Source organism: Nasonia vitripennis (assembly GCF_009193385.2).
Source record: "Nasonia vitripennis strain AsymCx chromosome 1 unlocalized genomic scaffold, Nvit_psr_1.1 chr1_random0013, whole genome shotgun sequence".
NCBI lineage: Eukaryota > Metazoa > Arthropoda > Insecta > Hymenoptera > Pteromalidae > Nasonia > Nasonia vitripennis.
The window spans coordinates 381,419-398,170 of NW_022279601.1; the positions used below are offsets into that span (position 1 = coordinate 381,419).

General features: G+C 34.2%; 1 protein-coding gene across 3 annotated transcripts; it reads left to right on the plus strand.

Moving 5' to 3' along the window:
* Positions 1-267: 267 nt before the first annotated feature.
* Positions 268-8,421, plus strand: LOC100119863 (Bardet-Biedl syndrome 1 protein homolog). 3 transcript variants are annotated; one of them, XM_031921533.2, is made up of 7 exons: positions 268-483; positions 5,969-6,162; positions 6,245-6,454; positions 6,584-6,879; positions 6,954-7,203; positions 7,283-7,462; positions 7,550-8,421. In XM_031921533.2, the coding sequence occupies exons 2-7, from the start codon at positions 5,995-5,997 to the stop codon at positions 8,180-8,182; spliced, it is 1,737 nt and encodes a 578-aa protein (XP_031777393.1). In that variant the 5' UTR covers positions 268-483; positions 5,969-5,994; the 3' UTR covers positions 8,183-8,421. The 3 variants fall into 3 exon arrangements, with proteins under 3 accessions (XP_031777393.1, XP_032457314.1, XP_008208801.1); XM_008210579.3 differs by lacking the exon at positions 268-483 and adding an exon at positions 2,896-3,009 and having other exon boundaries at positions 7,550-8,182; XM_032601423.1 differs by lacking the exon at positions 6,245-6,454.
* The last annotated feature ends 8,331 nt before the right edge of the window (positions 8,422-16,752 follow it).

Below are 16,752 nucleotides of genomic sequence, written 5' to 3' on the forward strand. Positions count from 1 at the left end.
CATGCACATTTGATTTGTTTAAATTTAACGATTAATTTTGAAAAAATAGAAAATGCTTGGTTTCGCTTATAGTGACAAATTTAGAATTTCGTAGATAATTCGATCGAGTATAAGTATGTCTCCTCAATTGACATTTTGATAAATATCACTTTTGTATTCAAAGGAGAAACAATGAAAAAAACGTTTTTAGAAAATCATGCAGGATACTTATTTTCAAACTTAAATGATGTTTAATTTTTTCGATTTTTTTTTTTGCGCCAACCTAATGTGAACAATTCAGTCAAATAATTACGACGATAGCTATACTATAGCTTCCATTAATTATCATACAGATGCTCACACGTGAATGTCCGCTGACGCTCTGAGCAAAGTAAGACGAGAAAAGGGTCCACCAATGCAACTTTGTGGTAGTCCGACTTATCCAATCACTTACCAGCATTAAATAGCGCAAAGGATTTGGACACAAGGTGCATTAAAACCAAGGTAAGGTCAAAGACTCATCAATCTGAGTCAGTTATAGCTCCATATACTCCGGAGGTACACCCCTAAAAAAAACGTTTAAAAAACGAGATTACCGACCCCGAAGGGGTGCCGGGATGAAACCTATTTTAATCAATGTATTATGATGTTGCGAAAAAAAACCTTCATGGCATTTTTTCGTACCAATGGTCAATTATTTACTATGAACAAAAAAGTTTCAAAACTTATAAAAATTAAAAAATCGATACGAAAATGCATTTTCTTAACACGTGCATAAAAAAGACTCGTTTGCATACATCTAAAGTGAATGACAAGCTGTTCATTTCGAGCGTGCGGGAGGGAATGGCTATTGCCTCCCGCTATACTCACAAACACTCCAAATGAATCCAATTTTGAAAAATTTTGCAAATTTTTGAAAGAGAGTGGCTTACGACTCAAAATGCATAACTTACCGTTCACTCTAAATGCATGAAAACGGGTCTGTAAAGGCACTTGTCAAAAAAAGTACGTGTGTAACAAGGGGGAGGGGGGGAGGACAATTTCTACCTCGGGTGAGATTTGAACCCTCGCTATAAATACCCCCTTCCCCCCCCCCCTAGTTGCACAATATACTATTATTATGCATTTGGGCAAAACTAAGTTCTTTTGTGCTCTTGTAATTTTTTTCGAAAAACGCTTTGTTTTGATTTTATGTCAAAAAATAACCCGAACAAGCCATTTTGAAATACGTTTTTCTCTAGCTCTACTGCAGTTTTTTGAATTTTCTTTGTTCGAGGTTCGTCACTGAAAGTTATATTTTCATGTGATTTATTTGTTATCTTTTGGCAACCTCGTAAAATTCACCAACTTATCACGTACAATCTATAGGCGTCATGCAGAGGTGGTCCTCATGGCTAAATGAGGTCCAGTCACTTACCAAAGCTTTACTTATGTATTTTAGCCTGCTGATTACAAATCACGTGGACGATTTTCCGAAAAATTTTTCACTTTTGAGCTCTAAAAAAATTCCTTTAATTACATTTTTTCATAAAATGCATTGTTACTCGTTGAAAAATCGTTCATGTGTTGGAAATTTAACTTCTTAATCGCGAATTTTTGCATGCCCATTTGTAATTCGCAATTCTTTTATAATCATATTTTTTACAAGCTTCGTTGTCACCAGACTTTCTATATGGAATACTCGACATATTGCTTAATTATATCTGAGAAAAATTTTAAAACAAAAATATTTTAAGGAAATTTGATAATGAAGTAGATTGCGACAGTACCCCAGTGGAAAAAAATTCTGTGCCAAACTGTGCCAAAACCGTGCCAAAACTGTGCCAATATATGTCAAAATTGTGGCATAACTGTATCAAAACATGAACATTTTGGACATTTGACACACTTTGTCATATTGAAAATTAATAAAATTTGTGCAAATTTTATCGCAGTGTCCGGCACAGTTTGGTACAGATTGTCACAATATTGGCACAGTTTGGCACAGTTTTGGCATAGTTTGGCACAGAATTTTTTTTTCACTAGGGAAGTTGTTTAGAATTATTAAAATTCATAAAATTCACATAATGAGGGCCTAATTAGGTGTTACCATCCGGATGATAACACCAAAACTCTGGCTGTGAGCTCCAAAATTTATATTTCCAATAATTTTATTTAAACAAAATTTTATATCGAATACTTAAATGTGTTGATTTGTACCAAACTGTGCCAAAATCATGCTAAACTGTGCCAAACTGTACCTATGTCATGCTAAACTGTGCCAATATCGTGCCAAACTGGCCCAATATCAAGGAAAACTGTACCAATATCATGCCAAACTGTGCCATAATGCACGAAAATTGAGTAAATAATTGTAGTAAAACTGATTATGCCAAACTGGGCCAAAACTGCCACAGCTGTGCCAAAACTGTGCCAAAAGTGTGTTAAATGTCCAAAATGTTCACGTTTTGGCACAGTTTGGCACAGTTTTGGCACAGATTGGCATATTTTTCATTTCCACTGGGGTACCTGAAACTTTTTTATTATTACCTATGCCTCAATAAGCGTAATAACGAGAGATTTGGATATAGATAGCAACAACACATTATAAAGAGCTATATCTTATAAGTATTTCGGTATATAGGTTTAGAGGTAAAATAGTAATAAGAAAAAAGTTTCCAGCTTGATAAGCTTATATAGTTGATAATCTTAATTAGATTGTAAATATGGCCTCATAACAAAATATACCTAGGTATATTCTTTTTATAACTTTTGCCGGACTATCTCGACTAAGGATTCTCGAAATTCGCATTGAGCAGCTAAAAATACATCTAGGAAACTTGGGTTAGGGGGTCCACAACGTAGCAATGTGTGTGTCTGTGTATGTATATATAGCCTGTGCCTTATATAAGTTATAGACTATAAGCAGCTGACTTCGCATTTATACCGATTCAGTGGGTATCCTTGGAAACAACCGTGTACACAAATGTAAGAATGGTTTGTTGCTTATAGGTATAAAGAATGCAGCAAAAAAGATTTTCGTTATTTTACGTACGTATGTTGCAAATATACATATTATAAAAACTTTAAATATAAGTAATTGATCAAAATTAAATTGTATACATAGCTTTATATTATTAGTTATAGAATACATACTTCTTTAACAAATTATTATTTTTTATAACAATAAAATTCTCTACTTCATTAAAAACAGGTTACAAATCCATTTTGAAGTGTTCGGAGTTCTAAAATCACGTGTTTTGAGAAAATGTCAGTATAGATGTATGGGTATAATATACATATACCGTAATATTTCTGAATCCAGTTTATGAATGCCAATAAAATTTGACATGTACATCTATTTTTAGATTCAGATTCGGGAAAAAAAGTTATTTTTTATTTTACCGACTAGTGTTTGTTTTATGGCCGTTTTTTGAATTTAGCAAAACTATTTTTCGCAATTTTTTTTTTATCATAATATTCGAAACCATTCAGTTATAACGCATTTGAAGAAGAACAAAATTACCTACTTTTTCCATTTTATCTTCAGAATTTACCGCACCGTTCAGCAGCAAAGGCAAAAACGATTGTTTTCTATAAGGGGTATCACACGTAAAAAGGAATAGCGAGGAATAGCAGTTGACAGCCAATCAGAAGTAAGCGTTAATCGGACTTGTTCCTTATTGAGGTGGTGGGGAGAGATCATGAAGGAATAGTCCGTTTAAAGATTGCTTCTGATTGGCTGTCAGCTGCTGTTCCTCGGTGTACTTTTTTACGTGTGATAGCCCTAAATCACCAGAACCTCGCAAAAAAATATGATGTTGAGTTATGAGTCAAGCTATATGTATCACAAAAATTTCAAGTGATTGGGCTTAGTTTCTCAGTACTAAATCTAAAACTAAGGGGTTTGAATGTCTAATCATTACGAAAGTAAAATTACCAGAATTCATTTGAAATTTTGCTTTTGTGAAGTTTTTCTTAATCTTTCATCATACCCTTATATACTTTTATGAATAAATTTGTATAGAAAATAACTGGAGATGGTCAGAGCTTTCTAATTTTTATGGTAATTTAGTACATTATGATACAAGCCAAGTAACGAATGGACATTTTCCGGTACGGCAAGTAGCGATCAGTGCGCTTACGTCGTGCCAGAAAATGTCACTGGAGACACGCGTATCGTACATTAAATCCGTCAAGACACGCTTATCCGTGACGTAAGCAGTTCTTCTTCTTCTTCTTCTTCTTCTTCTTCTTTATTACTGGCAATGCGATTACTCGTGCTGTCATCACCCGGTAGTTTTTTGAAATCAATCTGTATGAGATTTATGCTTTTGGAGCGCGTTATTTTAAATTGCTTTCTATTTTTTTTTCTCGAGGCTGAATTTTCAGCACCGTATTATTGATGTTTGTATATTTATATTTGTTTAGTTTTTGTGTTTGAAGGTGTCATTATAACCTTAAGCAAACTTTATATAGAGAGTTTGCAAGATTTGAGAAATTCTGTAATAAATTTAGCTTCTTTGTTGTTTGGGTTTTTAAAACAGTTTATTACATTAATTGGAAGCTTAGATTTGTTTTTTTTTAAATTTTTTAGTGAGTGTTATTCTTTCTTCTACATAAAGTGCCCGCGTGAAAATATTATATGAGATCTCATGTAGATCTCATATAGATTTCATATGACTGAAATTCGTACTGAGATCCATATGAGATTTATATGATATGTACATGAGATCTACGTGAGATCTCATATAGATCTCATATGCGATCTCATATAGATCTCATATGCGATCTCATATAGATCTCATATGCGATCTCATATAGATCTCATATGCGATCTCATATAGATCTCATATGCGATCTCATATAGATCTCATATGCGATCTCATATAGATCTCATATGCGATCTCATATAGATCTCATATGCGATCTCATATAGATCTCATATGCGATCTCATATAGATCTCATATGCGATCTCATATAGATCTCATATAGATCTCATATGCGATCTCATATAGATCTCATATAGATCTCATATAGATCTCATATAGATCTCATGTAGATCTCAGTACGAATTTCAGTCATATGAGATCTCATATAATATTTTTACGCGGGTGGACACTCTAAGGCTACATGTTCGATGTCTTCTGTTATGAATCCACATTTGCATGCTTCTGAAGCTACTATATGTTTTTTCTATAAAGGCTTCCTGCCAATGAATGATGATTTGAATGTATTCTGTTCATAGTGGTGATATGATATCTTGGAACGATTGAGTTATGGAACCAAGGTTTGGGTATATGTTCATAATAATTTTGGAAATATTGTACGCCTTTGTAGTTATTTTGTGCGTCTAACTTATTTTTGAAGCTTTCAAATTCAGTTTTCTTCATTTGTTCAAATAGGTTAGTGTATGGGATCTTGAGGTTTATTTGTTCGCCACTCTTAGTTGCATCTTTAGCTAATTTGTCTACAATCTCGTTATTGGATATATTTTGGTGAGCTGGTATCCAGTAAATTCTCAGTTTGAGTTCTTTTTGCAGTATTTCATATATTAACTTCTTTATTTCTAATATTAGGTAGGACACGTTTTTTGTTTTTAGTGGAGAGTAGTTGACAATAGCTTGTAGAGCTGATTTAGCGTCAGTAAAAATTCTTGATTTGGGAATGTCGTTGTTATTTATAATGTTCAGACTTTGCAGTAATGCAAAAGCTTCTGTAGTAAAAACCGATGCTATCTTTGTTAATTTGAATGTAAGCAGTTCTTTCTGGCACCGAGAGGTTAGTACCCGAGTGTAGCGGTATTATACACGATGCCAGAAAGGACCACTTATGCCACGAATATATAAGCGTGTCTTAAATATATGGATAATTGAATAAAAATAATTGTCTCTTACCAGCGCCGAATATACTTTTCTTTATATATATTTAAGCAGAAATAATTTACTACCTTATACGCAAGAAAAAACACAATAAAATAATTTTTTTTTAATTGTCTGCTGTGTATAGGTCTTATAAAATAAACAAACAAACAAATGGAAAGAACCGGACTAAGCACATCAAGATGGCTGGATGCCATCTGGGAGCCAAATACTCGAATGTACACGTTACCTAATGGCATAGATATGTTGGACGTAACAGGGGATGGTGACGCAAGACTCATTATTGCAGATCTTGGCAGTAGTACTCTCGACGATACCAAAGTAAGTCAAAGGATCTTTTGCATTCAAATAAGGACCAATCATCATTTTCTAACAAAAACGCATCATCGATGTCTTATTAAAGTTGAGAGTCTTCAAAGGAGCTGACCAGGCAACCGAGCATGCGATGACCGATGTTCCGTGCTCGGTTGTTGGATTTTACACGGAAAACGGGGAAAAGAAGTCAGCCGCGCTTGCTATTGGCGCGGGTTCCAGCGTATTTATATACAAGAACATGAGACCGCACTTTAAGTTCTGTTTGCCACAACTGAGTGCACATCCGAGAGAACAAGATGTCAGAACACGTACAATTATGAACAATTATAAAAATTATACTTAATCTGATTTTTTTATTTCTTAAGGTTCTATTCGCAAAAAATGGTATAGTAATGTTAACAATCGTGTATTTAAACAAATTGAACAGATATGGTACAAGGCTGGCTTGGACGAAGAGCTCAACATCCTTAGTTTGGCGGACGATCTGGAGGTCCTCCAAAAAGAGATTGGGGCAGCCTACCTTACTTCCAGGACTCTTAAATTCTTGTCCCTCGAATCCGAAGCCCGGCGTAGCTTTGCTGAGCAATACCGAAGACTGCCTCTTGTTAAAACGAATGCCATAAGCATCGTTGGAGCCATTCGCAAAGACTCTTGGAATGACATTGCCTGCAGTTATCTGATCGTTGGTACGGAATTCGGAGAGATACTCATCGTCGATCACAGGCTGGTGTTTTAAAAGAAAATGTTCACACCTATGCGATGGCAAATATTCGCTAATAACGAAATTCTTCCGGTAGAGCTTTCTTTGTGGTTGAGAAGTACACCATCGGCTGGCCGGTGGTTGCGCTCACAACTTCGGGACTCTGGATGGGAGATGGTCAGATCGTCGTGACTGGACGTGACGGTAGAATAGGAGCTATCAAAAAGGGCGGCAAATTCAAGCCTTGGGAAACTTTGTCGGCTCCAGCGGTCGCCATCGCCACTCTGACCTGCGAAGGCGCTGCAATTGCGGCGATGAATGGTACGTTTTCGGCCTTTTCCAAAAAGGTAAGTTTTCTACATCTTCATCTCATATTATTATGCAGTCAAAATCGAATCGCCATGAGATACGTGACGTACATTTTAGGGTGTCAAGTTGTGGAAAGTTCAGTTGCTTGGAAATCCTTTGGACATGGTTAGCCTGCCTGTCCCTCAAAGCGGCTTATCTCTCCTGGCAATCAGCATCGCTAACCTTGGAGTTCGCATTTACGACCAGAAACACCTCGTGGATACTATAAAAACTCTTGAATCTGTATCTTCTTTAAAGGTGAAAACTGGTTGTAACTCCATATTATAATATTTTTATTAGTGTCATGTGGCATGATTGATCAAAATACAAAATGTTTCTTTTCAGTATGGCCGACTTGGTCAGGAAGAGCGAGCTATGGCAATGGTGACCTGTAGTGGCGGGCTTAGTGTGAAAATTTTGAAGCGTACGGCGGATTTCAGTACGCGGTCAAACCTTCAGTCAAACTTCGATTCGCCTAGTGCCAACGCCAAATTCTTGATACCGAAGAAGACGAAGCTCTTTATAGAGCAGACCATAAGAGAACGATCCGAGGCCGTGAAAATACACACGAGTTTTCAGCAGGGTTTCTTAAGGTTGCGTCTGGATGCAGCCATCAGGGCTTGTGAAATAACTAAGTCCAGGCATGAGTCTGGACCCGTGCCGATAACCCTACAGTCTTCTGTACTTGGCCTTGGACCGAGCTACATCGTGAAGATCGTAGTCACAAATATCTCCGAGGGGTATTCCAGTGCAGATCTCTTCTTGGTTTGCAGAGATGAAAATGCCTCAATCAAGCCCAGAGTCGTGAAGCTCCCACTACTTGCTACTGGCATCCCCCTGCCGGTTACTTTTTCAGTTACACCTCAAGGAAGGGTTTCGAATAAGATACAAGTGTTATTGTGCTCGAAAGGCCAGATCAGGCCTTTGTCGGTTACGAATGTGCTTTTGCCAGTCGCAGAAGAAGACATTGAAGTTTAAATGAGATGCTGCAATTGATAAGTATTTTTTTATCGTTTTTCCTCGTTGATTTTTTTGTACTAGAATGCAGCATGAAATAATAATTTAATAACAAATTAAATAAATCGTCAATCTGTTAATATTTATTTGTTTATTTATTTACTACCTATATGTTTTGTATGCAGATAGATAAGAGCCTTATGTAACTAATAAAAATTAATCTAGAAATATATAAATTACATAAGACAATTTAAATATAATCCTGATTATACAGCAACTGTTATTAATTATGTTTCCTACATGTGTTTTACAATAATTCTGTTGGGCCCTCCTATCCGTCCATGTGTAGATCCATACAGATCGTTAGATGCTTTAAAAGTCATCCCTTATTCCTATGCAAAGAATATTGTCCTTGTATGTACATATAAGTAATTCCACAAGAAGTCTGACGCACTTCTCGATTTGAAAATAGAATTATTGTAATTTTGGGAACTCACTCACAGAACCAAGTTTTTTGTGATTTGTTGAGATATATTATATGAAAGAAGAAAGTTGCAAAGCAAATCATAAGCCAAAAATTTACGGGTCAATAACCAATTACCAAAAATCAGCCTATTTGCAGCGTTCTAGGTAATTTATTACCTGATTGGATGAACATTTTTTCTTCAACTTCAATCGATACCGGAGCCTAAAAATGCACCTCCTTACTAAAATAAGATAAAGAATTGTTTGCTTAGCCAGCCAGCCAGGTAATAAATTACATACACATTCATGTTCGTTCAGATGAAGTCTAGAACTCTATGAGACAAAGGATATTTGTAATGCTAAGGCGAGCGAGTCTGATTTCGATTTTCGAAGATCAAGTGACTGGGGATGTTGATGTTTGTGCTTCTACGTACGCAGATAACAATAAGGTACTTAAGGAACCCCGTACCATCGAGGGGATTCATTCTCGTACAAACCTTTGTCCTGTACACCTCGTTCTTTATAATACATTGTGATAACGTAAAAAAGGCATTCTTTTATTTCACATATCATTATAACGACATTACTTATGCTGAATTAATTTTCGGGATTTGACACCTGCAAGTCGGTGCATAATACTTAAGTTTTTTTTACGTTGTCACAATGTATTATAAATAACGAGGTGTACAGGTCAAAGGTTTGAACGAGAATGAATCCCCTCGATGGTACGGAGTTCCTTAAGTACCTTATTGTTATCTGCGTACGTAGAAGCACAAACATCAACGTAGAACGCAATAATGCAGGCTAATTTTTGGTAATTGATGTAACTTTTTGTTCTTATATGGTTTTGACTTGTTGCCTTTTCTTCACATATATATGCCCTTACAAATCAAAAAAACTTGGTCCAGTGTACTCCCAAAAATGAAATACTTCCATTTTTGAACAAAGAAGTGTTTCCGACTGATCCTTGTAAAATTGTTTATACACTAGTACAATAATTGGATTTTTCTAGCTTTGCATAAACGTTTGCAAACCGAGTTTTATGCACGGAATCTCGAAATAGTACAACCCACACAGCATGAAATATTTCCGAAATATTTCGGAAATATTGGAACGAAATATTTGAAATCTTCCAAGAATCTTTCGACGAAATATTTCTGAAATAATGTTATGTCCCTCGAATTCCTATAATGAAATATTTTTTGAAAGAATTCAGAAATATTTCTGAAATTTTTCACGAAATATTTCAGAAATATTACTGCAATAATATCATTTCATAAAATGCCCCGCCTTGCAAATCTCTCATGAAATATTTCTGAAATGTTTCTAAATTATTTTGTGGCACGCAGACTCCTGGGATTTGTATTTGAAATAATTCTGGAATATTTAAGCAAGCTTCCAAAATATATTTCTTTAAAATAATTCTGATTTCTTTCAGAATTATTTCTGTGTTTAATATTTACTGGAAAATTTGCAGTAAAATAATTCCGGAACATTCAAGAAAGCTTTCATAAAATATTTCTTTCCTAGATTTGAGAAACACTTCTGAAATGTTTCTAAGTTTAATAATCACTATAAGTTACTAGTGAAATGATGATTCAGAAATATTTCTGAAAAATTTAATAAAATATTTCACCTGAAATAATTCAGAAATATTCCACATATCTTCCGTGAAATATTCTTCAAATGTTCCCGAATTGCTTGAAGGTACAGTCGCCGGACACAATAACTTTGCTTTACGCGCCACAACATGGCGGCGGGTCTCTTGTTAATTGGACTCCTTAGATCGGTCATGACTGTCAGGAAAGCGATATCTGACGTCATGACCGTCCTAACCTTCTTCTTCTTCTTCTTTTTATGGCCGTGGTTCGCTGTCTATGCGACTGCGAAGCCGATGCGCCACCTTGTTCTGAAAGCCCAATCAACAAGAGACCCGCCGCCATGTTGTGGCGCGTAAAGCAAAGTTATTGTGTCCGGCGACTGTACCACGACACCGTGAATATATCTTATTTTATATATATAATTATAGTAAATACACAAACAGTTTGTATCTTTGCTTTTACGCCATCGGCTTTCGTAAACTAGTTAATGTTAGTAATCTTAAACTTTTGGATCAAATTATACGAAAAATAATTGTTAAACTGTTAATTCGTTAATTCGAACCCCTTTTGTTTTTGAATATAAAGAATAACTCCATAGTTTGACAGCAGGTACAAACACATAATTAATCCAGTGTGAATTCATGCGCAGGCAGCTAGAGTTAAAATTTATTTTAAGAGTTCCAATAAAATATTAAAGAATTATTTCATAAGTATTTCAAGAAATGTTCCATTGGAATATTTCCGAACTAATTACATGATAGTTTTCGAGACATATGTGTGGATAATCCTGAAATATTTCAAGAAATATCCAAAATTTATTTGAAAAGTTCCAATAAAATATTAAAGAATTATTTCATAAATATTTTAAGAAATATTCCATTGTAATAATGAAGAAATAATTATGTAAAAGTTTACAAGATATACCTATGGAATATTTCATAAATTTTTTGATAAATGTTTAAAAAGTCGTTACAAAACTTCCAAAGAAATGTTTAAAAAAGATTCCAAGAATCTTCCGCAAAATATTTCAGTGTATTATTAAGTAAATAATTCTGAGCAATATGTTATGAAATATTTATGTAACATTTCCTAAAGAACATATTGAAATATTTAAAAAGGAATTTCATAGATTCCAACAAAATATTTATGGAATATTTCTGAAATATTTCACGAAATATTTCCATTGAGTCGGTTGATAGCTCTTCTATGGAATATTGCTCGAAGGTTTCAGGAATATTCCGTGGATATATTTCACTGAAATCTTTCGAAATATTTCATGCTGTGTGGGAATATATTATTGGGAGGTTCGTAAGAAACTCAAAACCTAGCAACAAATCGATAAAAGAGTTTTTTAATTAAATTTTGAATACATGTAGTAAAAATTGATGCATAAAAAAATTAACAAGTCATCGCAAATGCAAAATATAAATATTTAATGCCCGTAAATATGTTTAATTAGTTTATTTTTCTAATAAAATCTTAAGTCATTTCACAAAATTGTCAATATCTACAGAATTTATTAATTTACTTTAAGGCAAAGTTATTATCATTAATGTTGGTAACTCCGAATCGAGAAAGCAAAAAAAACAAATGTTGGTGCACGCGCCCGCAACTTTTTTTTCTTATTGTACATGTTTAGAACAATGCAAAACCACCCCTGCTAAGTAACTGGCCAGTTCTTAGGTTCATTTCTACCAGGAACGTTCCAACATCCTTCAAATTCGTCAAAAAATAGCCATTGTTCAAAGGCATGTATAAGGGCACAAACAGAAAATGTATTACGGAATTGTATCGAAATATAATATTTCGAAGTCACGAAATTTGGACTTTTTTCTGTGATTTTTCCACATTTTTAATTATGCGTAACTTAGAACCAAATCAAGCATTTTTAAGGCATTTTTTTTTTAAATTGAAGCTTTTTTCCCGTTCTTTCATTCTACCGTAGTACATTTTCTGTTTATGCCCTTATGCATTAGGTAAATGCCTTTGAACAATGGCTATTTTTTGTCGAATTTGAAGGGCCTAGAAAACAGTGTCGCAAGGCACTTTTTGATGTTGGAACGTGGTTTTGCATTGTTCTAAACATGTACAATAAGAAAAAAAGTTACGGGCGCGTGCCCTAACATTTGTTTTTTTCAGTTTCTCCAACCAGAAAATGGCTTTTTTCCCGTAGAATTCCCCATATGAGTGGTTCTCTATGAAATCGAAGATAAAAATTTTAATTTTTGCCCAAACTGTATATACATGTTTTAAACCTATGTTGTACCTTACTCCAACAAAAAATTTCAGCGCGATTCCTTCGTTTCGCTTTGAGTTCTAGCTGGTCAAAGTTGAGGTTTCAAGCAATTTTTGCCTATTTTCAATGATTTGTAGCTCATAAGGGATGCATTTTGTACCCAGATCCTTTTTTTCGTGATATTTTCTGAGTTTTTTAATAAAAATACTTTTAAAACACTATATATATGTTAAGGCTACCTTATTTGCATTTTAAACCTTAAAATGTGAAAATTTGAATGTTTGATCCGGACACCGACAACCTCAATACAGTAAAAAGATACCTTTTTATAGTAAAAAAGTGGCTGTAGAGTTTTAGAATGGGCCTGACCTTCCACTAGAAGTTATGTAGAAAACAAACATGATATAATGGCTAATAAGTGGTGTTACATTCAAATTTGACACTTCTAACCTAGTACATTTCATGACTACCGATAACAACATGTGTTTGTATCCACTAAAACCACTTATTAGCCATTATATCATGTTTGTTTTCAACATAACTTCTAGTAGAAGGTCAGGCCCGTTATGAAACTTTACAGTTACTTTTTTACTATTAAAGGTATCTTTTTACTGTATTAAGGTTATCGGAGTCCGGATCAAACATTCAGATTTTTATATTTTAAGGTTTAAAATGCAAATAAGGTAGCCTAAACATAAATATAGGGCTTTAAAAGTATTTTTATTGAAAAATTCAGAAAATTTCACAAAAAAAAAGTATTCGGGTTGTTTTAGCTACCCTATTTGCATTTTGTACTGCTGATTTGTAAGTTGCATCGAGAATTTATTTTTTCATAAATATTACATTGAAAAAAATCCGGACTTGTGCTAGTCTAGCGACAAGCTGCGTTGCAACGCGGGTAAATCACGGACGTTGAGAGAGTTCTCCGTCGCACCGAGAGATTGTGATCCAGTTGAATATCACCGAGTTTTCCCCCGAAAGCGAACCACGTTACAAGGTCTTATATACTAATCGCCAGCCACTTTGAGAAAGTGTGTTTGAAAGCTATAATAATCCTCATCATCTGAGATAATAAAAATTAATATCCTTTATAGTAAATTTTACAATTAAACACAGTAAAAATTACAAACATCGGTCGTTACAACAAAAGTCGGTACTAACTTTATTATCTTAGATAGTAATTATAACAATCTAATTTTTCTCAATGTATGCAACGATTATTCATGGAAATTTATCGTTTAGATAAAGATACTCTTACAAAAAAAAACAAATTTACTGCTTCATAAATTTACAACAGTAAAAATAGATCTTTTTTCAACTCTGCACCCAAAAAAATGTCCTCTTGGATCAAGAGGTAATAATCTTTATTTAGGACCCAAAATTAAAATCATTTTGCAGTAAAAATTTGATTCAAATGGATTCTTTTTAATTCAATAGGAATCCTTTTGCTTCAAAAAAAATTTGAGGCAAAAGGTTTCTAATTAAATCAAAAGGAATCCATTTAAACCAAAAGGAATCCATTTAAATCAAACGGAATCCCTTTACTTCAAAATGATTTTAATTTTGGGTCCTAAATTAAGATTATTTCCTCTTGATCCAAGAGGAAATTTTTTGGGTGCGAATATATTGAGTCAGCAAATCATTTTTCATATACACTGTGAAAATGAACCTTTTTGAGACATAAGGATAATCCTGTAAGCAATAAAATTTGGTAGCAAAATGACTTTCATTTTGCATAAAAAAAAAATAATTGTGTCGCAAAAGTACAAATGTTCGTATCGAAAGGAAAATCCTCTCCTTTGAATCCTCTTGTAACAAGAGGATTTCTTTTTCATGTAAGATGTCAATCCGCGCCTGATTGCCATTCCACAGAAGAAGTTTGTTGAGTGTGGACGCGTGCTCCCGGAGAGAGCGAGAAAGCACGTATACACCATACAAGGTACACACATCTCCGCGGAAAAGATACGTCGTGCCCGAGACAGTGAAAAAGCGCCAGAGAGTGTTAAGTGACTCCCGGTATATCGCGCAAAGTGCTTCTATAACCTCAAATTTTTGCGGGATTTCTAGAGCAGCGCGAGCGAGCGGAACGAACCGCTCGGAGCCGCTGGTGGAATCGGTTCGTCGGCAGGAGTTTCGAGCGAGAAAGCACGTATATACTATGATACTATATGAGAAAGTTAATTGATATTCTTACCGCAAAGTCAGTACAAATAGAACTTTTTCATGAGATCAAAGACTTAATTTACTTATGTTTAAAAACGGGAGTTGAGCTGTTTCCTGAACAAAATTTAAAACCAAAACATCATTACTTGATTCATTACCCAAAACTCTTACTGTTAATCGGACCAATAGTAAATGTATGGTGTATGCGATATAAGGCGAAGCATACAGTTTTGACTGATTATGCACGAAATTCTCAAAATAGAATTAATATTCAATTATCTTTGTGTACTAAGCATCAGATAAGGCTCGCACATTATTTTAAGTGTAAGGAAAGTGTGTGTTTACCCTCTGAGTATGGACCAAAAAAAAAAAAAATGTTCGTCTTTTAGAAGGTTTCAAACACTTTTTAATTTAATCTAAGAAAGACTTATAAATGTAAATATAGCATAACAATGCGTTCCGTGGTTTAGAGAAAATGGTTTCTATTATAAAGAAGGAATGTTTGTAATTTATTCTTTAGCCGAAGATTTACCTATAGTTATGCAAATTTTCCATATTTTACTAACGAATACAAGCACAACTTATGTAATTGGTAAACTGTGGACTTGCTTAGGCTTTAACGCTCATTTGCACAGCTACAGTATAGATCAGTTAAACCGCTGGTCACTAAAAAAGAGCACTGAGCTGCTTAGATATAAACCAATGCATAATCTTGTATCTTCCAAAGATGGCCAATCATACATTATGTGCTACACCTAAGCAGTTTCTTATTTTCTGTTCATAAAACTTTACAAGTGTAATATTATTTTTTATTAGAGAATAATAACGCTGATTCATTTCAACAATATTCTCGTACTGTTATTTCATAAATCCTTTTACTAAATGTCTTGATTGAAAATGATTTTCTCTCAAGGCAAAATGTAAAACCTCATTACGACAAAATTATTTCCTCTTGTCGCAATTAATATTTGTACGCAAAGGATAATCCTTTCGTCGCTAAAAGACATCCTCTAGGTATCAAAATTGAGATGAAATTACTCTTGTGACAAAAGGATTCCTTTTGTTGTAAGAGGATCGTTTTTTCAGTGTAACACGTGCATCGAAAACGCGCTTTTCGCCTACGAAAAAGTGGAGCGAAAGTAGAGTTTTTCAAGCCTGAGGCGAAATGCCTTTTTAGTGTTTTTGTGTGTATATATACGTATAACACACCCACACATACATATATACATATATCTGTACACTTTTGCTTCAGATATTTGAATTTTCGTGTGTGTATATGTGTGGCACATCTCATATATGTATGCATATACCATCGGTCCGCGTGACATCGAACAAAATTCAGATTTACAACGAAATTCTACTATGAGATACTGGACGACTCTGCTTTTTCAGGAAGGCTAAAAAGAGAGTTATCGATGCACTGATTATAAAAAGCACGGTACACAATAAGGGGCAAATCGGCTTTTTCAGACTCGGATCATCTTCGCTTGAAAAAGCCAACTTTCGCCCCTAGTTGTGTAATGTACTATTTCATAATATATGTTTACCGTTTAAATTCATATTGTACAAAATATGGTATATGTATAGGCGTCTACAGTAAGCAAGTGAGCATGTATTTTTTACATTGTAGAATAAAATTTGTTTTAATTAATTCCTTGCTCAATTCATTTGTATCAATAATGTGTTAAATCGATTATTATAATTAATATTATTTTCATTGCGGTTTGAAATATCTCGTCGACACTGAATTTTCACCACATATCGTGTAAAGTTACAGCATTAGGGTAATTTGTTGAGAAAATATGTGAATTTACCATTATATACAGTCACTTTACTATTTAAGTGGTATATTTACCAAGCGTAGGTTTCCATGGGTTCCCTACGCTCAATAATGTATTGTTCCACAAAATTTTTTGCAGTGTACGGTTAACTATCATTGACAGTGTATACTTAGATAATAAGACAAAAAAATGGTGTTGGATTTTAATATTTTGATTTTATAATAATATTCATAAATCTATATCCAAGGCGCTGTATAAAATCGCAAACTAATGTAATTTCGGTAAGGATCCGGTACAATCTAAATTGAAATAGGATTATAAATGTATGAACTGGAGCTTAAAATA